This window comes from Chelonia mydas, chromosome 21 (assembly GCF_015237465.2).
Source record: "Chelonia mydas isolate rCheMyd1 chromosome 21, rCheMyd1.pri.v2, whole genome shotgun sequence".
In the NCBI taxonomy this organism is placed as follows: Eukaryota; Metazoa; Chordata; order Testudines; family Cheloniidae; genus Chelonia; species Chelonia mydas.
In genome coordinates, this window is record NC_051261.2 from 14,599,927 (window position 1) to 14,620,072 (window position 20,146).

The following is a 20,146-nucleotide window of genomic DNA, read 5'->3' on the forward strand; positions in this document are numbered from 1 at the left end:
CCTGGCCCATGGCTGGGGCTGCTAGGTGCTACGTAATACACCTGCTATATAATGTACAGCACCTGGCGCCATCTGGTCCAGGGCTGGGGCTCCTAAGTGCTACAGTTTAATACAAATAATATATAACCATAGCAACAGGGGCCATCAGCAAAGCCCTCACTAGTTACAGGGGAGCACGGTGGCACGTCTGCCCCAAGGGGCAATGGTGTGTTGAGCTCCCGCTTTTGGCCGAGGGAGGGGTGTTAGAGGTGCAGAAGTGCAGGGTGTGAGGTGGCTTTCACCTTCTTCCCACAGAGCCGGCGCCATTGGGGGCCCTAAGCAGGAATATCCCCCCTCCCATACTAAAATAGGCAAGTTCTCATAATAAAAAGCAAATAGGGCCCCCCTTGAGTTGCTCGGGGCCCTAAGCAATTGCTTTGTCTGCTTCTGCCTAGTGCCGGCTCGGTCTCTCTGCCACCCGCAGACCAGCCAGATGGACCAAGGCAAGCGGGCGACGGCTGCAGGCGCAGCTTCTTGCCAGGAGGGGCCACTCTCTACCCAGCTGCAGAAACTTCTCCTTCTACCCCCGCCTCCAGGAGGCAGATAAATGGAGGTTGGGAGCCCCGGGACTGGGGAGGCCTGGGAGAGTGGGGTTTGGAGAGGGAGTGCCTGGGAGGAGGAAGGCCCTTGGGAAAGGGGATTGGGACCAGGGAGGAGGAGGCTCTTGGAGGAGCCTTAGAAGGGGGAGACCTTACAGAGGCTAATGGGGGGAGGCCTTGGGGATGGGAAACAGAGACAGGGGGACAGGTGACAGAAGGCTGGAGGGCGGCAAGGAGGAACCTTGGGGAGGGGGGCTGGCTGCTTACCTGCCCTGAGATGGTAGCAGCCTTTGGCCCCTACTGAGCACCGCTGAACTCACACCACAGACGCAAGATGGCCCAGTCCAGGACCAGCCCCCAGAGCCAGCCGCTCCCCCCTCCTTTCAGAAGGGACAGGGATGGGCGACACAGCGACCAAGTCACACCCGCCGAGGGATCCAAGCTCAAGAGGAGCGTTGCACCAGCTGGAGCCCCCGCTGTAGCGTTAGGTCACTGTCAGTGAGCCAGGGGCCTCTGGATGCCTTTCCCTGAGATCCTAACCAGGCCCTCCTCTAGCCAGCTCCCCGTACAGGATCCTAAAAGGAACAGAAGTGGTTGATCGGCGAATGGAGGTTCTGGGAATCCGGGCATCTGGCCCAGCTGCCCCTCTTATGACCGGCTCAGTCAGTCACCAAAGAACGCCCAGAGGTCCCGCCAGGATCAAGGCCCTTGTTCTACATAGGTTCTGATACCGTGCTCACACTCTGGCGTCAGTGCACTGGGTGCTGCCCAAACCTGAGATAAAGACAGCCCTGCCCCCGACGCGTACAGTGCAGCAAAAGCTGCTCTAGACGTGAAACCCGTCCAGGCATGGAGAAGCCAGCCTTTACCCCTGCACTCTGGGATGGCGCGTGGCCTCGCTCCCTGCTCACGGCACGCTCGCTCCATTGTCTCCAGCGATGGAGCTTCTGATTTGTGCAGCAGTAACTGCGAAGAGCCCCAGGCCATCAGCCTGGGCCCTTACAAGGCACCGTGCAGTGGGTCATTTCTCATATGGCTATGGCAGAGCAAGGCACAGCCCACTTCTGGACAGGGCATGCAAAGATGGCCTATACCCCCAGCCTGAGCCTACTCTGGGCTGGGCCGGGCAGGGCCAGGTCAGGACAGTCCTTCTGCAAGCACTTGCAGGCTGTTCTAAGTTGTGCTTGTTGCCACTAGCCCCATGGGATGCAGGGACTTCCCAGTCACACCCCTTACATCTGGGGCAACCCTCCCTTGGTCACCATAATCTACTTGTGGTGCAATGAAAAGCTGCTGCACTAGACCTGAGGACCTGGGCCAACCTATCTATGTAACACTGACATGCATGAGGAAGAATACTCCAGTACTTAGGACACTAGGCTAAGGCTTGGGGTCAAGCCCCTGCTCTTCCACTGGCTCCCTGTGTGACCTTGGGCAAGTCACCTAGCCTCTCTGTGCTTCCATTCCTGCTGTGGACAACGGGGATAAGAGCACTATCCTACTTCCCAAGAGTGTAGGAGGATCAATACGAGTGTGAGGTGCTCAGATACTCAGGTGAGGGAGCCAGGTCAGTACCATCGATAGAGGAAAGAGACATAGCTAGGAGCATGACTTGTTGGTTCCTAGAGGCTCTCAGAATGACTGATTGGGTATTGTCCTGTTTCTCTGAACACTTTGCTTACGGGAGTCATTAGGAAAAAATAAAAACAACCTTGTTTTCCTACGGGAGCGATGAGTGAGGCCCTACATTCTGCACCGGGAGGCAACATAATCCTTCTGATACCCATCCTCTATCCCCAGGTTTGATCCAGCTCTCACTTATCCCAGCATCAATCAGGAGGAACTTTCTGAAGTCAGTGGAGTGACACAGGTATCAAGGAAGACCAGAATCACACCCTATTGTCTATCTAGGTTCCTCTCTTGGTGCCCAACTACCACAGTAAGGGCTGCCTAGATATGACACTTGTCCTTCAACAAGGACAAGTGCAGAGTCCTGCACTTAGGACGGAAGAATCCCGTGCACTGCTACAGACTAGGGACCGAGTGGCTAGGCAGCAGTTCTGCAGAAAAGGACCTAGGGGTTACAGTGGACAAGAAGCTGGATATGAGTCAACAGTGTGCCCTTGTTGCCGAGAAGGCTAACGGCATTTTGGGCTGTATAAGTAGGGGCATTGCTAACAGATTGAGGGATGTGATCATTCCCCTCTATTCAGCATTGGTGAGGCCTCATCTGGAGTACTGTGTCCAATTTTGGACCCAACACTAAAAGAAGGACGTGGAAAAATTGGAGAGAGTCCAATGGAGGGCAACAAAAAAGATTTAGGTTGGATATTAGGAAAAACTTTTTCACTAGGAGGGTGGTGAAGCACTGGAATGGGTTCCCTAGGGAGATGGTGGAATCTCCTTCCTTAAAAACCTCTAAGGCCTGGCTTGACAAAGCCCTGGCTGGGATGATTTAGTTGGGGTTGGTCCTGCTTTGAGCAGGGGTGGGACTAGATGACCTGCTGAGGTCCCTTCCAACCCTGAGATTCTATGATTCTGTGATTATAGATCATTAGTTTTATACTTGCCATTCTCAGCCCATTTTAGATGGATCCTCACTGTAGCTCATCAGGTGTGTCGGAGTGCTGACACATCTACTGTATGTAACATCTGGGACCCATCTTCCCTGTTGCACTGACACATCTACCGTATGTAACATCTGGGACCCATCATTAATCTTCTCAGTCACCAGGGGAACTGTAACAAGTCCTGGATACTCATGTGCATAAGTGAGAGAGTTAAGGGTCACGAGTCCCCTTAATAAAGGTCAATGGAAAACATATAGGGAGTTATCCCATGGCTCACACTCTAGAGAGTGTGTGTGTGTGTGTGTGATTATTTATTTAGAGCCTACAGTGTTCTAGGCCCAATGCAAACAGGCAAGAAGATATGGGCCTCTTCTGGAAGAGATTACAATCTGAGCTATGGGTCTGTGAGCTTCGGTGCTTGCAGACAGCTGCTACGGTGCTTGCCTCCTGCCATGGTCCAGCTGAGAAGCAACATGAAGCTGAGTCTTTAATATGCCACCAGGCTGCTTATATTGGAAGGAAACAGCAGCCCTGCAATGGAAGATGAGGGGACACCGGGACTCAGGGACTGAAGTCATGGCCCGAACGAAAGCAATAGAAAAACACCAATTGACTCCAGTGGGGTCAGATTTCCTGGCTTCCAGCTTAGGTACACCTTTGTAAGATTACAGCAGGTCTTTTGTGTGCGTGTATGTGTGTGGGGGGGTGTTTGTCTCTTTCTGTCGCGTCCCTGGAACAACATCTAACTTGGCAATGCAGAAACCGCCGAATTAAGCCAAAACATGTGGCATGCTGCAGAATCCAGTAGGCTTGGGAGCACTGATGGTGAATCCCAAAGAAGTTGAGTTGGGGATGATAGGTAGCACGTACCCCAGCATCATATTTTCCATCCACCCCTGCTCTTTAGTTTTAGGAATTCACACTTAATTTTTCTGCAGGCTCCTTCATGCAGTGCACCACCAGCAAGATAATCACAAGCTCATGAGAACAGGGAAATTAGAAGAGAGGAAATGACTCAAGCACTTAAAGGGAGCGTTAAAGATGAACGGGGCAGTGCATGTATCACCTGGGTGATACCATAATTTGAGATTGTTAGTTCAAGATAAGTGAAAAATTCTGTACACATTCTGGGCCAGATCTTCATCCGATGTAAACGGACATATCTCTGTTGACTTTAGTGGATCTACCCCAGCTGAGCACGTGGTCCAACGCATTCAGTAAATAGAGCCTCCATTTCTGCTTGCAGGTCATGTGTGACTTACACCAATTTATTTATTTTGAAAAATTTACCAACTTTTCTTGCACCTCTTTAAAAATTCTGTGTCTTGACTGTGTACTATTCTCTGTAAGCAGCTGAGCTGAGTTAGGTAGCTAAGTCGTGTGTATTGTTTCTCTTCTCAGACTGGAGGAGCATGGGAGAACTTCACAGCATAAATAATTGCACGTGCATGCAAATGCAAAATTTGGTTTCCATAAAAATTTACATGAGCTACTTTGAAGTTTGCTTCCCATGAACTTTCACATCGTTGACACTCAGTCATTCAGAGTGAGCACCAACTGGAGCTAAGAATGCCTAAGTCTTTGAGTCCTTGGCCATTCCCTCCCTACAAGAGGGTAGGATCTCACTTTCCATGTGGTTGCTCGCTTCCTGATTAAGAAAGCATCTCTTGATGGTGGCAGTCTGTCAGGGCAGTCATGACCAAGGGTCAGAGCAGAGTCAAACCTGAGGCCGGGAATAGCAGAGGAGTTCATAATCAGCTTCCAGACCAGGGTGGATACTAAGAGTCAGAATTCAAGTCAGGCTCCAGGTCAAGAGGCAAAGTCCAAATCAAGCCAAGGTCCAAGCCAGGAGCAGGAATGGTTGTGACAGCTACAGCAAATCCACACTGTTCATAGAATCATAGAATATCAGGGTTGGAAGGGACCTCAGGAGGTCATCTAGTCCAACCCCCTGCTCAAAGCAGGACCAATCCCCAATTTTTGCCCCAGATCCCTAAATGGCCCCCTCAAGGATTGAACTCACAACCCTGGGTTTAGCAGGCCAATGCTCAAAACACTGAGCTATCCCTCCCCTCCTGTTGCTTAAACATTTCCTGGAATGCCCCTTGGGTTTATAGAGGGTGGGGAGCCAATCAGGAGCCATGAGGCTGCTGCCTATCAGACTCCTTGAGGCAGGACTTCCCACGGTCTGTGGACACAGAGAGTGACGGGCAATGGAGTGCTAACTATTGCAACTGCTGGGAGGTCAGCGTGGTGCAGTTAGCTACCTAGATGCTCTGCAGACCTGGGTTCTAGACCTATAGGATCTTACACAATCTCACTGGCCATTGCTCAGTCTGTGATTTTCTCTTCTTGGGGAGGATTGTTAAGACAACTTTGGTGTGACATGACATCCTCTGATTCCCAGATCCCTTTAACTTTTACATTTGACCTCTGTGTAGGGCAAAGATGGCTCTAGATTCACTGGCTGATGGTGGTCCATGCTGTTTCACTTCTTCCTGTCAGGAGCCTTTCGTACCATCGCTTGAGAAATTTTGGGCCCCAGCTGCAGCAGAAGAACCCACTCTGGAGGGTTCCAGAGGGCTGTTCTGGGTAACTGCTCTCTTGTGGGGTTCCAGGAGGCTGTGTTCTGTCATCCCCCCACTGCCCAGTGTGCATCTTAGGCCCCGTGGGGAGACAGTGACACACCTTGGGCTTTTGGGATTCTGAGGAGAAGCAGTTCTAGGTGTTGTTTTCAGCAGGCCCAGGTGGTGCAGTGCCTTTGTTTTCTTAGTATCTGGACAAGATAAGGACATGGCTGAAGCTTAACTAAGGGGAAGAGTGGTCTTGTAGTCCACTCAGGAGATATGGGTTTTCTTCTTGGTTCTGTTTCAGGCCCCCAGTGTGACCAGGGTCACTTCCCTTAGAGAAGGATTTCCTGTCCTGGTTCCAGCACCTTTGCACCTCCTGAGTAGCGCAACGAGGCCAGAATGTAGCCATAGCTGCCTAGTTAGGGATTCCCCCAGCCATGGGAACTCAGCTAGTGTAAAGCTCCTGCACCAACCGCTGGACTGAAAGTGGTTGCAAGTCTCTGGCCCTGGGCCAGCGCAAAGGCCGCTGCTTTGTCGCAAGATGCCTTTGCAAAGGCAAAATGTTCATTGGAATATTGATTTGCAACTATATTCCGCAGTCTGCCCAGCACATGGCATGGCTCTCAAAGTGCCGTGTGGATCAGTGGCTGGCGAGTTCATTCCTTCAGCCCACGCTGACTCCCAGACTGCTACAGGGAACAAAGTGTGACCAGTTCTCTTCCAACTACAGAGCATCAGTGTGACGGAGCAGTAAGAGACCCTGTGATCAGCAGGGCCGTCATGTGCTAGAGGGCAGGAGGAGCAGCTGACGCTGCTCGAGAGTCCATTGAAGAAAGGTTCAGACAAATGAAGCACCACAAAGAGAAACCCCGGGGGGGTGGGGGTGGGGGTTGTATGACCTTAGTAAGCTGCTGGTGGACAGGAAAACACCCTTGAACAATTGTACGGACCTTCACCGGATGCTGACACATGGGGAATGTTCGGACATCAGTGATAAAGCCCTCTAGGTTGAATGGGACAACATCTGTCAAATTGTGCAATATGGGAAGCACTCTCCACTCCAGGTTCTCCAGTTCAGTCACAATGCAGAGCTGAAGGCCACTTTTCCTGATGTGTGAGCAGCTTTGAAGATTCTGCTCACCCTGCCGGTCAGAGTCGCGAGTGGGTGAGTGCAGCTTTTCGAAGCTCAGGCTCACTAAAACACATCTTCGGTCGACGATGGCCGACGAGAGACTGCGATCGTTGGCTATTTTATGGCTTGAAATGCCATTGGGCCAGTCTTTGGATCTCTCTGACGCTGCGCTTCAGTTTGCAAGGGCCAAAGGTGAGAAAAGCGACCGTTTGAACTACAGGATTCGAGTTAACGTTCTAAGGCTGTTACCTACCGTGACACTATTTAATACTGGTCCACCCAAGGTTGGTGCACAGTTCAATGTCTTGATGTTAGAACATTTCACTTATTCTTAAAATTAAAAAGTTTCTATAAGCTTAGAGGAATTTTTTTTTATTTGCTTATATGTGGCATGAATAAATACAGATTTACAGATCCTAGCATGCAAATGTATCGTCTTATGTGACAGGGATAAATTAGGCATGCAAATTGTGCATCAAAGTTGTGAAATGGGCTACACATGCAATAAAAAATAAGGCATTCAAAAGTTTAACAAATAGGGGGGAGGCGCTGAAGATGCTCCTCACCTGGGGTGCCATTTGGTCTAGGGTCTCTCCCCATGCCTGTTCCAAGTGATTCTTCAGACTCTAGGCTGACCTCTTGTGGTTAAACTCGGCCCACTGGCTTGCCCCGGGTTTTGTGTCCTTTTATGGTACAGAAGTGCCATTATGCACTGAAAATGCCCAATGGAAAACACACATTCTCATGCAAGTAAGGAGAGGAGACTAAGCCCACAAACTCTGTCATGCTTCTCCCCTAAAGTCAGCTGCTGGGCTGGAGACAGGAGAGGACTTCAGAGATGATATACGGTAGTTCTTCTGTCTTTTCCCAAAGCAGCTACTGGTGGAAGAAGGGCCTTTTGGAGGGAGGAGATCCACCCGCCAGAGTGCTTTCATTTTCCAACCTAAGCATTATTTCTGTTAAGATGCGTCTGAAAAACCTGAGGACCCTTGCTCTAATGGACGCAGCTCAAAAGGAAAGTCCTCATGGTTGCTTTGTCTGAATCCGAGTCCCTCAAGATTCCAAGTTCCTCAACTACTTAATAGCTTCTTCTCAACTCCCCTTATACTGTGCTCCATAACCCCACCTTATGCCCCATAAATCACATTAATAATACAGAGCTAGCCTTGTCACAAGATAAATTCTGCGCCAGCAGATTGTAAATTGATGTCACATTATCCCTGTTTTATAGACGCCTCTTCTACTTCCGCAGCTTTCTATCCTGTAAACATTCAGTGGAAGTGAATTTTCTTTTTACCCGTATTCCATCAAATGTGATTTATAAGGAACAATAATGCCCTTAATGGCAAGCTGTCAAATCTCAAACAGGTCAAAGGTGAGAGATGAAAATGGGGAGAATTCAGAGGAACTCTTCAGGCCATGCTAATTCCGAAATGATTTTTTTCCCCCTTCCATCTGTCATAAAAATGTATATGCTTGTGAGAGTTTAATCAGGTGAGGGAGTGTTTTCCCCTTTGTCTACATCAAAGCCTACATACCTGCAAATTCCTAGAAGTCATTCCTTGCGTGTTAATCTCCAGCACATATATAAAAATAATTATCTCCCCTAAGGGGCCAGGGCTGGAAGAGTCTTGATTGTGATTCCATCAGGTTCCAAAGGATTCCTGCTAAGGATATCAGGACTAAGGGTGTCTCCGGTAGCAATTAAGAACTTGGAGGCACCTTGTTACAGAGGTCACAGCCTCCACCCTGCCCCCTCATGACATGGGGTGGCCCTGCAGCACCCTGCCTCAGTTTCTCGGAGGTTTCCAAAAATAATCCACTCACTGCAAAATTCTTTAAACAAGCTCCCTCCTCCCCGCTCCCGGGGTCCAGTTTATTTAACATAGCCCAGCTCCCAAAGTGAGCTCCCTTTCACCCACCCTTAAGTTTAGAGTTTCACAGCCCTTCTCCTGAGACTGCGTCCTTTAAGACCTGGCATCCGTGGCCCGCAAACTCAGCACTTTAGTGCAGGGTTTCACAGCCCTCTGGGGACCAGGTACTAGCTGAGCTATTGCTCTCAGCATCCCCTCACAGCCTTTCTGCGGCCATTCATCACCACCACTTCCCCTTTGTCCCGCAGCCTCTGTGCTAGATAAGGTAGAGACCTGATTGGGTCACATGATCTTCATTTCCCCCACCTGGGGCTGAGACCCATCTCCCTGTAAAGGGCAAGCTAGCCTGTACTCCAGGGACGTATATCCAGCCCTAAAACCGGCAGCACGGATAGCGTGATTCCTTCCTGCACTAAGATTTGTCCATTGCCCTTTCTTCCTCCTTCCATAGTAACCTTCTTCACCTTCGGCAGACATGATTTTCCCTGGGAGGTCAGCAAGGAAAGCTGAGTTACTTTAAATAACCCAGATGTGGGCACGGGGCAGGGCTGGAGGGGCTTTCAGAACCCCAGGCAGGCTCTGAGCATCGGTAGAGACAAAGCAGGAGATGGACTATGAGGCTTGAAACAACTGGAGCCTTTCCGGTGACTTCAGTTGGAAGCTGGATGGCGGCCACAGTGGGCAAATTTTGTTAACATGGCGGCACTTTCCCTCGGCGGGATCTATCTGGTAACGTCAAGAGGAAAGACATTCAGGTGTAGTGCTAGGATAAATGTTGTCAAATCCAGCAATGGCACAAGAAGCCAAGGGAGGGTATGGAAGGGCCCTTGATGGAAAGGTTCACGGTCAAGCCTGATGCTATGCAGCAGGGATAACAACACCACTTTGCCTTGTCGTCCGAGACGCCCAACGCACGTCACACACAAGTAATGAAATTCCCACCCTCTCTGTGCGCGCGTGTGAGATTATCCCTGTTTTAAAGGGAGGGGTACGTGAGGAGCAGAGGGGCGAGGGAACTTGCCCACGGTCCCACACAGAGTGAACAGCAGAGCTAGGCCCAGGATGGCTGGTGGTTCAGGTGCTGGCCTAGTGTAACACCTCCTAAGTGTACCTCAGCGTGTTTTCGTATTTTGACCGGGATGATATGACTTTTAGCTAAAGCTGTGGAGCAGACTCATTAATCTCTTTCTCTCTCTCTCTAAGTGGTCTCGGTGCCACTAGATGGGACAGAACACCACACCCCACCCAGGAGGTGTGTGGGTTACACTAGCACCTAGAAGACCTAGGTTCAAATCCCAGCTCTGCCACCAGTTCCCTTGGCAAGTCACTTTGTCTCTCTGTATCTGTTCCCCAGTCGCAGGACGTAACAGTGGTGTTACGAGATGCTAAGGCGATTGGGACTGACTGACTTGAATGGGAATTCCTTATACCCTGCCTGGGGGAAAAGTAGCTCCCAGGGGTCTTGCTTCTGAGTCCCCGGCTCCCTTGCCATTAGACTGCATTGCCTGTGTAGCAGAGGGATCGTGACACCAGTCGTGCCAGGAGAGGGCAGCTTGAAATCTCTTCCAACCCAAAGGATTCAGAGGGGCCAGGGATTAAAATAGCCCCTTCTCCCCTCCTTGTTCAATCTGTGACGGTGTTGACCTAGTGAGGTGCGTGCCACGACCTGCTCTGGCTGGACAGAGCTCCGCATGGCTGTTAGGTCCTGCCATGGAGAGGGCCGTGGTCCGCCATGGCAGGGCTGAACGACAGCAGCTACTTTGGGGGAGCCTTCCACAATGGCACTTCCAGGAGCGTGTGGACTCAAAACCAGACAAGGAAACCGGCTGCGACTCCCTGGAGATTACTGAATAGCAGCCGGTGCTGGAGGACCCCTGACACCCTCCCTGGCAGCTCTAATTGCCGCAAAACTACCTGAGCCAATTCCCACTGTAGAATCAGCCTGCTGCCTTCTAAGCGCCATTCCCCGGCACCGCTCTGCAGAGAACCTACCGAAAGGCCCAGCCGTTCCCGTCACTTTTGACCATCGTTTGCGGGAGAAAAACCCAAGAGTTTCTCTTGATCTTTTAATCCACCATGGCTCCTTTCCCTCGCTCTCCTTCTGCAAGCCCAGTAATTATAATTTATAGCACCTGCTTGCTTTGAAACTCCTTGGATTCCTTTCATCTGGCAGAGGAACAGACGCAATGCCCATCTGCTTTAGGTAAGAGCTCGCAAACCACAGAGTCGTTAATTAGACTGACACACGACTGTTCAGAGTACACATGGCATTCTGCTACCGCACCTATAAACCGCTGGTAACCAGACACCCTGCCAGGAGAGCTCAACGGGACTGGAACATTACATAAGAGGCTGGCACCCGGTCTGCTTTGACCAGACGTTGCCATCACGTGTACGTGCTCTTCTCTCTAATCTCTCCTGTTGCGCTTCAGAATGGACACAAAAGGCAGAGCAAGCCCCTGTGAGAAGCAGCCCCTCCGGAGCAGGCAATTGGGCCGTTTTATAGGGCTCTGGGTTTTCATTTCTTTTTAAATCCAAATTCCTCTTTCCATTTGCCTGGCTACTCTTTGCTGACAGCTCCCCAGAGCTCTGTAGGGTTCCTGCTCCCCGCAGCAGTAGATGATGGAGGTGATTCTAAAACAGAGCGCCTCTGGCTACAGAGTGATTGAACTTGCAACCAGGGGTGTGCCACAGATCTCAGAACGAGGGGGGATATGGTGCTGGTGGGATGGGAGGGGCAGATGAGGTGGGGGGGAAAAAGGTGCATTTCCTCCTGCAGGAGGCAGCTTTAAAACCACCACCCCCCCACCCAGAAATTTCAAACAGGTGAGTCTAAATTCATCAGGGGCCCAGGGCAGCGGGAGGGGAGGACCAGGGACCCAGCAGGGGAAGGACAGAGAAAGTCGGGTCGGCAGGTGAACAACGCTGCAGGAGCCACAGCATGGGGCGGGCAGCAAGCAGCCGCAGCAGCACCAGTGCAGGGCGGCTGCGGGCAGGAGGAAAAGCTGAGTCTCCATCTCTGGCACCGGTTATGACACCTGCTCCCTAAGGCCAGCTTGTCCCCATGGCATAGTCAGGATCAAGCGTATTAACGCCTGCTGCAAGGAAATGCCCAGCAGGGGTCGGTCATGGATTGTGCACTCCTAATTCACATGCAACCACAGCTGAGCGATGCACAATGAATAAACCCCATGCAGTTGCTGGAGTGGGGTCCCAGCCTCCAGCCTGACCACAGGGGTGAAGTCTAGGGGAGCCAGACACCTCCCCACACGCCTACCAACACCCATGAGACAGGTGCAGGCAGTCGAAGATGGGGCAACCTCCATGCTGAGGAGCTGGAATAGAGCGTGAGAAGGTTAATGTAGGTTGGGGGCCACTTCTTATCCCTTCGTCTTCACTGCTTTGGCTGCTAACTTCCTCCTGCATCCTCCTGGGGGTACTTAAGGGGTGGTATTTTCTCAAGCTCCCCCCACGGCCTCGGACTAGCGGCACGCTTCTGCTAAAATGATCTGCTCTCGGCGGGAGGCAGAGTGCTACAGACGCATACACCATCTGCGAGCTGGGGACACGCGGCAGACCCCCGAGGTGCACTGCTCGCTGTTGCTTCGGCCCGTTGCACTGAGATTCACCTTGCCCGGCTGGAAATCCTGCCGGCGTTGCTTTCCCGGCTGAGATCACGCTACGTTTTGCAGGAGGCAGCTAAGTTGCCTCATCAGAACTGTCGTGCTCCAAAAACTAAGAGTGCATCTAAAAAAACCAGGGAAGAAATAGGGCAATGGTGGTCCCCCCCGTACAGCATGTGTAACCCACACACCCTCCTGGGTTGTGGTGTTGTGTCCCAGCTTGTGGCACTCAGACTACTTAGAGAGAGAGCTTGCTCTACCGCCTTAGCTAACAGCCGCTTGGCTTTTAGCTCATGTGGTAAAGGCTCATGCACTAAGCTCCAGCTGTCCCAGGTTCAATCCCGCCCACCGACGACCGGGGTTTACACACGCACAGGGCCCCCTCTGCTTTCAATCCAAAACATGCCTGAATCCAAATTCAGTCTGTTTCTCCCCATGCCCTCTGTTCTTACGTTTAATGGGGTTCCAAACTTAGTTGGGACCATTCGGTTCAGTTCAGTGCTGAGTCCTAAGGGCACATGTCGCAAAGGGGCACTCAGGAGCATTCGTTTGAACGCCACATGGCTGGTCAGTTCACTTGTGTTCATCCCTTTGTATTTGCAACATGGCTTTTTGTTCGGGGAGCAGCTGGCCTCCAAGCGAAAACCCACAAGGAAATGAGAACAAGGGAATTTATGAATGAACAAGAGTTTCTCTAATTGTTTCTTGTTATTTTCCTGTTTAAACAGTTCCAGCTATCCAAACAGAGGGCAGAAACAATACCACGTGACTTAGATGACTGGTCACAGAGCATGAATCAAACTAAAAAGCAAACACAGGCAGACAATTGGGCATCCAACCATCCAGCCAATGGAGCACAGCAGGGTGGCCCTTTGACAGTTCCTGAGTAATTTCCCAACAAATAATATTTGTACTGTTATGAGAAGCCAAAATCCTGATTTCATCCAAAAAACCCAAGCAAATCAAACCCACTGTGAGGCAGGCTTGTCTCGAACCCGAACACTCCCCAGCATTTTGGAGGAGGCTCCTGTGGACGTTTACATGCGAGTTTCCTCCCTCCGCACCCGACTCTGCTCTGAACTCACATCGGAGTCACTGCATTGTGACTTCATAACGGTGGCTGGGGCAACAGCCAGTGATGTCAGGGACGCAGCCGCCTGCCCGGACTGCAAGAGAAATTTGTTCTAACACATAGAGCTGCAAGGGCGAGAAAACAAACAGGACACAATCGGGTTTTGTCCATGCTCCCTCCACACACTCAAGTTTGCTCCAACCTGCAAGCCCTGTCAGCTTAGGATGTTTTATGGTGTGTTCCCTGATGGCCCGACAGTCAGTTAATATCCCACGAAGTGCCAGGCAAGCCCCAGAACTCAGGGTGATGAACAGCCACAAAATCCTTTCCCATTTCTGAATGGAAAGACCAGAAGCTCTGGGCAAGGTGAACAAGCCCCGTCTCACATACCCCAACTCGTAAAGCTTGGAAGCCACACTGCAAATGATATATGGATGTTCCAATCTGGTTACTATGCCGGTAATAAATACAAGTGAGCCTCATAAACTTGTGGAAAATTACTCACAGATACTTGAATTACGAAGAGAAAAAAAATCTCTAATACAGAGCTGCCTTCTCTTCTTCAGAAATGGCTGTCTCTATGGAGACACGGCTAGAACCCAGGGGCTCGTGGCCAGGGGCCAGTTACTTGCATTCAAAGATGTATTGGCAGCACCAATGAAACCGGAGCGAATCAGCTTAGCGTTATATCTGCCTTAAAACACAATGAAGTTTGCTACAGGGGAACGCTGTTTACTCCACAACCCTTCAGCTCTCTCAGATCAGACCCAGTTTATCCGAATGGCCACTCGTCCGACGGAAATAGGTGGAATGGGGAGGTCACTGCAGAAGGGTATTTCTGGAGTAATCTTGGCTCTCAGAGGAAAACTGCTGCACATGAACAAACAGAGGATGAGAGCTTTTCTTTATGAGTATAGTGTAGAGGAGGAGGGTAGTGTCCCTTTAAATACTTTGAGAGTCCTCTAGTGGAGCTCACTGTGTTCTGACGCTACCAAAAGCCATCGGGAGCAGCCGCCTGTGTAGGTAGCTACGCCGGCATGTTGTGTATCGTCAGGAAACACAATTATCTGGACTCCACTGGGCCCATGTGATTGCTCCAGACAATCTCTGCTGCATAAAGAGCAAAGACACAGCAGTGTCAGCTTTCTGATCCTGGCTCCAAGCGGGTTCAGTGGCCGAAGGACCCCAAACCTTTCGGAATAGCCCTCCAAGATTGCGTTTGCCTCCCACAGGCCAATCCAATCCCAGGGAATCCCAGGGTGCCAAATACGACCCTGGTGTCAGAGGGGAGCAACTCCAGCAGCTTTGCTGGAGTCACACCAGCCCCCCCCCCCGGGAACTCTGAAGGTGATCTCCAAGCATCGGCGCAGCGATTGAGCACCAGCTTCGTGGCTTTACGGAGCTGAGCTGGAACCTGGATGCAACCTGATGTGGGTGCAGGTCAGTCCCACACCACAAAAGTAACTGCAACATATCTTCGCCCTGTGCCACCATCTGGGCTCAGAGCGTTGCAGGTGTGTGCAGCCGGAATATACCTTCCGTGCCGCCTGGGGTCCCACGCGTGGGAAGCTTCCGGCTCACCACTGCCTGCCTGGGTGCAGGTCGAATGCACCTCTGCTTTCAGTGTCATGTTAGGGACCACAGCACTGCAAATCTGAGAAGAAGAATAAGAAGAATATACAAACAGAAGCTCCCCATGCCAGCCTGGTAACAGCCTCGCAAGACTCTGCTCTCTGCTGGATCTGCAGGGTGGGCTCGTTGAATCGAAAAGCAAACTTCATGGTGACTCTCTCCTGATGCAATCTAGATAGATGGATGCCGCAGCGCCGGAGTACCCTGTCCTAGTACTGACCCAGTCTGAGCCTGCCGTGCTGGAGAAACGGGACGGGTCGTACCCCCCCGAACTTTAACCAAGTCCCTGCTTTGCTGTGCTGCCCAGCCTCCTGGCGCTCTCAGCATCCTTTGCATGTGTCACACCGGGGTGGGTTTTCAGCCACGGGGATTGAACCTGGCACCTCTGGCTCCAAAAGCACAGACAGACCTTCTGTTAGCTCAGGCAGGCTCTTCGGCATCTGTGTGGCCTGGCCACCACCAGAGGGGGACAGAACATCACACCAGCCGGCTCCCACATGCACTGCAGAGCAGGTCACTACCCGGGCGCTCCGCATTGAGCTGGGAGAAAGGGGAGCTGGCAAGCCCAGGCGCGGGGCGTTGTTCTGGCTGGCTGCCCGGCACTGCCCCTCCGGGTAGATGTCTGCCTGCAGTGGGGTGCTGGGGTCTGCCCGCGACAGGCCCAGAGCGCTGCTGTGGCAAATGCTGCATGAGACGGGGTTTGGCTAGAACAAAAGGGTCTACCCCTCCCTGCACACCCTAATCTTGCTGTTTCTGTAGGATTGGTGTAGAACAGACCACATGGCGCACCTCGCACCTAGGCCTCACCGCTCCTCCAGCAGGTGGGCAGCGTTTCCCCCGTTTGACAGATCTGGGGAGGCAGAAGGGGAAGGAAGGAGAGCCAGAGGGAGGAAGGGGGTGATCGTGGGCAGAGTCAGCGACAGCACCAACTACCGGTAGAAACAAACACTTTGAAAGCGCTACCAGCAGAATTAACAGTCTCAGGCTGCTTTAAACCATACAGAGAATGCATACAGACCAGCCACAAACCCGCTGGAAAACGTGAAGCATTAAAAATGACCTCATTTAAAGCACTTTTGTGTGGGGAAAAGAACCCTGACATTTCAGCTCTCTGATTCTTCACCAGCCTTGCAGGGTGTGTGTGTGTGTGTATGAAAACAGAATGTTATTACACAGTGAAAAATGCCTGGAAATTACTCCATCCATGGTCACACTAATAAGGGCTTGTCTACACTTAAAAGGCTCCCGTGGCACAGCGGCAGTGCTTCAGTGTAGACACTGCCTACGCCGATGGGAGGCGTTCTCCCGTAGCTGTCGTTAATCCTAAGAGGCGGTAGATAGGTCGACGGAAGAATTCTCCCATCGATCTAGCACTGTCTACACGGGGAGTTAGGTCAGCCTAACTACACCGGTTGGGGGAGGGGGTGGGTTGTGGATTCTTAACACCCCTGAGCGACATAGCTGGGTCAACCTACCTTTTTCGTGTAGAGGAGGCCAACTGTCAAAGCAGTTACGCCTTAAACTCAATGGGAGAGCCAGGCATGGAACCCTGCAGTCCCGGCTCTGAGGCCAGGACAACCCCTGAACGTTGTACTAATGTAACTAGTTCCATTACGGGGGGGGTGATATTTTTAATCGACATCATCAGACCAGTGCAAGCCCTAGCGTGGCTGCAGATATGCTGGTATAAAGGTGCCTTATACTGGTATGGCTTATTCCCCTTCCTGTCGAGGAATCACCGTTTGGATATTAAGCACTTTTATACCAGTTTAGGTGCAGCCACACTAGGGCTCAGGGTTTGTACCTCTGCAGTTAAACTGTTGCATGCAAACAAGGCCTGAGGCTTTGTCTACACTGCCAAGTTGTCGACAAAACTTTTGTCTTTCACGGGTGCTTTACAAAGCCCGCCCCCAAAGACAAAAGTTTTGCCGTGGCAAGCGACAGTGTGAACACGGCTTTGTCCGCAGGAGCGCTCTCCTGCCGACAAACCGAATGCCGCTCGCAGGGGTGGAAGTATTTTGTCGGCCAAAGCAACGACAAAGTGCCGACAAAGAGCGTTTACACACGCCGACTTCTAGCGACAAGGCTGTCGCGATGCAGCCCTGTTGCTAAAAGCTGCATGGTGTAGACAAGCCCACAGTCCCCTACTCAAACCTGCTAGGCTCTGTGCTGCTCCAGGCTAGACTGTAACCGCAGGGCTAGGGGTATAGCTTGCCTCGTAGAGAGCCTTTTCCCAGGGCTCCTGGAAACCTACACCAGCTGCGGTGGCCTTCTCACATGGGGAGGTCTAATTCCAGCAACCCTAACAAGACAGTGGTCCCACCACAACAGATGCCCTCCCTCCCCACAAGGCTAGGGACAGTAGCTCAGGAGGGGAAAGACAAGGCAGAAGAGACAGAGGAACTAATGACTCTGGTGCTGAGAAGCCAGCAGCTCCCAGCAGGGATCCTTTAATGACTTACAGAGACTGGAGGTTTGGAAGATCCCTCAGTGCCTCGGCGGGGATCCGGCTGAGCTGGTTGTTCTGCAACATCCTATAATGAGAAAAGAAAAGGCTTTAAAAAACCAAACACCCTGGAGGCTTCCCCCACTCCCTGGGCTTGGAGACACAAAGCCTCAAGCTCTCTCCAATGTGGGAGGGGATGGGAGGGAGGCTCGGGGTGCACAGGGTTCCTGAAACGCAGCCTTGTAGGCTGCAAATAAGTGACTGGCAATCCCGGCAGAGAGTAGCACTAACACGGAGTCTGCCCTGCAGCTGGGCGGTGTAATTCCCAGCTCAGTGAGACATACCCTCTCTAGCTCTGCTCAGCAGCATTTGCGGCCATGGTGGTGTGGCCAGGGGCCCAAATACAGCCCCGTCTGAGATCCTCGGTACGTACCCGAGCGGCTAGCCCAGACTGCCCCCTGAGCTGCCACGGCCACACGGCTACTTTCAGGTAGCTCGGACAGAGCTACCACATGGATGTCTACCGGAGCTGGAATTTACCCCTGCAGCTGCGGTATAGTGTTCCCCATGGTGATCAACGATCCTGCTGCAGAGAGGCCCATGGGGAACATAAGTGGTGTTTGATGGGAAAGTTTGGGGTAGGCATTGGGGTGCATGAGACATTAAAGGGTCCTCTCCTGATCCCCAAGTCTTGATGCAGAGGGACTGGCCCCACGCTAATAGGGATGGACCCTGGCGTTGTGTCTCCTTCTGGGAGCACAGAGCAGGCCTTTCTCGGGTGGCTGGGTTGTCTAATTCCTTGTGTTTTTAAGAATAACAAGATTCCACATGGATACAGATGTTACTGCTATTAATACGTTATTAATTATTATTATTAGGACTATTGAGGGAGCGTTCCCCACCCCGACGTGCTAGCAAGGGGGCTGGGTGAATTTCAACAGCAATGCAGCATGCAGAAGTGAGGGACCCTCACTGGGGCTGAGGGACCCAGGCACTCTGCAGAGGGCAGGTGAGGTCACACCTGTAGCACTGAACGCAGGGGAGGCAAGGAAGGACTCCAGAGGATACAGAAGCGGGTTCTGAAGATGGTAAAGGACCGCAAAGGTTATGCAGTAACTAAGGGAACAGCAGCTTTGCCCTCAGGCTGCTTTGGAGAGAGACAGATGAGGGCTATAACCACCCCATTAGTTCCATGGGAACATTTCAAATTGGCTTTGGTGACTTGTACACAGTCACATTGCGAGCCAATAGCAGAGCCAGGAATAGAACCCAGGAGTCCTGCCACCCAGTCTGCTGCCCTGTGCAGCTTCCCACTGGACATGCTGTCATGTTCCAAGCAAATGCCCAGGGATGGGGACCAGCCACAAAGGTCAAACTGGATCTGGCTTTCCAGGGGGAGTTGGAGCAGGGGAGTTGGCCTGGCCCATTATAAAGAGAAGGGCCATTTGCAAAATCCATGTGCAGATTGGGGTTTGGATCCCCAAGACCCTGAAGGCGCAGGAATGTCCAATATTTAGGGTGCCATTTCTGGCAGCAAATATTACAGCAGGGATCAAAAGATTCCTCCAGCCTTCCTCAGCCAAAGCATTTGCACTGTCAGGTCCATGACACCCTGAAGTACAAACATTTGATCACTGACCCACTGAGTTTGTGGTCCCTGTATTCCCAGCATTGCTAACCCCACGACTTCAAAGTCCAAGAGACCACCTCTCCCCCCGACATTAGCTTAAAAACCAGCAGCTTCACCTTTTAACCGCATGGTCTGTTTTCTGATTTAAACTCTTCACGTAAAACATGCTGCCTTGGGTGCGTGCGCACAATGGTTGTGTGCAGACTGGGTGTGTGTGTGTGTGCGCACTCGCGCACACAATGGGCGTGTGCATACAATGTATATGCATGCAGTGTGCACGCAATGGGAGTGTGTATGCAATGGGTGTGTGCACACAACGTGCGTGCATGCATGCAGTGTGTAATGGGTGTGTGCATGCAGCGTGTGTGCAATGCAAGTGTGCATGTGTTTGTGTGTATCTGAGTGTGTGCTTGCACCTCTGTGTGTGGGCACATGTGTACAGGTGTCAGGATGAAAATTCAGCTGGAAACTCACCAAAGGCCTCTAAACGAATAGGGGGCACCTTTCCCTCGCTCACATCCTGTTCCCCTCCCCCAAGCGCAGGGCTGTCCTTAGGATTTATGGGGCCCACCGCACAGGGCTGGCCTTACCATGAGGCAAACTGAGGCGGCTGCCTCAGGTGCCAGACTGTGGAGCGGGGGAGGAGGCGCCACTGGGACTCAGAGGGTAGACAATTGTGTCTGCTCTGGTGCACACGTATTCTCTCTGCTCTAGACGCACAGAGATAGGGGAGTGCTGTGCTGGAGGAAGGAGGGCACAAGAGACATAAAAGGCAGGCAGGAAAAAAGGGGAGAGGGAATAACAGAAAGCAGCAGGAGCTGCAGGGAGAGAGAGGAGGAGAAGCCTCTTATGTACCTCTCCAGCTCCCCCAGGAGCCTGGACTGATTAACCCCAGCTTCTCAGGGAGGGATAGCTCAGTGGTTTGAGCACTGGCCTGCTAAATCCAGGATTGTGAGTTCAGTCCTTGAGGGGGCCATTTAAGAATCTGGGGCGGGAATTGATGCAGGGGGTTGGACTAG

At 51.8% G+C, this 20,146-nt stretch overlaps 1 protein-coding gene across 1 annotated transcript in view; it reads right to left on the minus strand.

Moving 5' to 3' along the window:
• Nucleotides 1-20,146, minus strand: part of LGR6 (leucine rich repeat containing G protein-coupled receptor 6) — a 202,528-nt gene that overhangs the window by 78,940 nt on the left and 103,442 nt on the right. Inside the window, exon 4 of the mRNA XM_007054310.4 lies at nt 17,514-17,585. Coding sequence (XP_007054372.1) covers nt 17,514-17,585 — 72 coding nt within the window. The remainder of the gene's footprint in view (nt 1-17,513; nt 17,586-20,146) is intronic.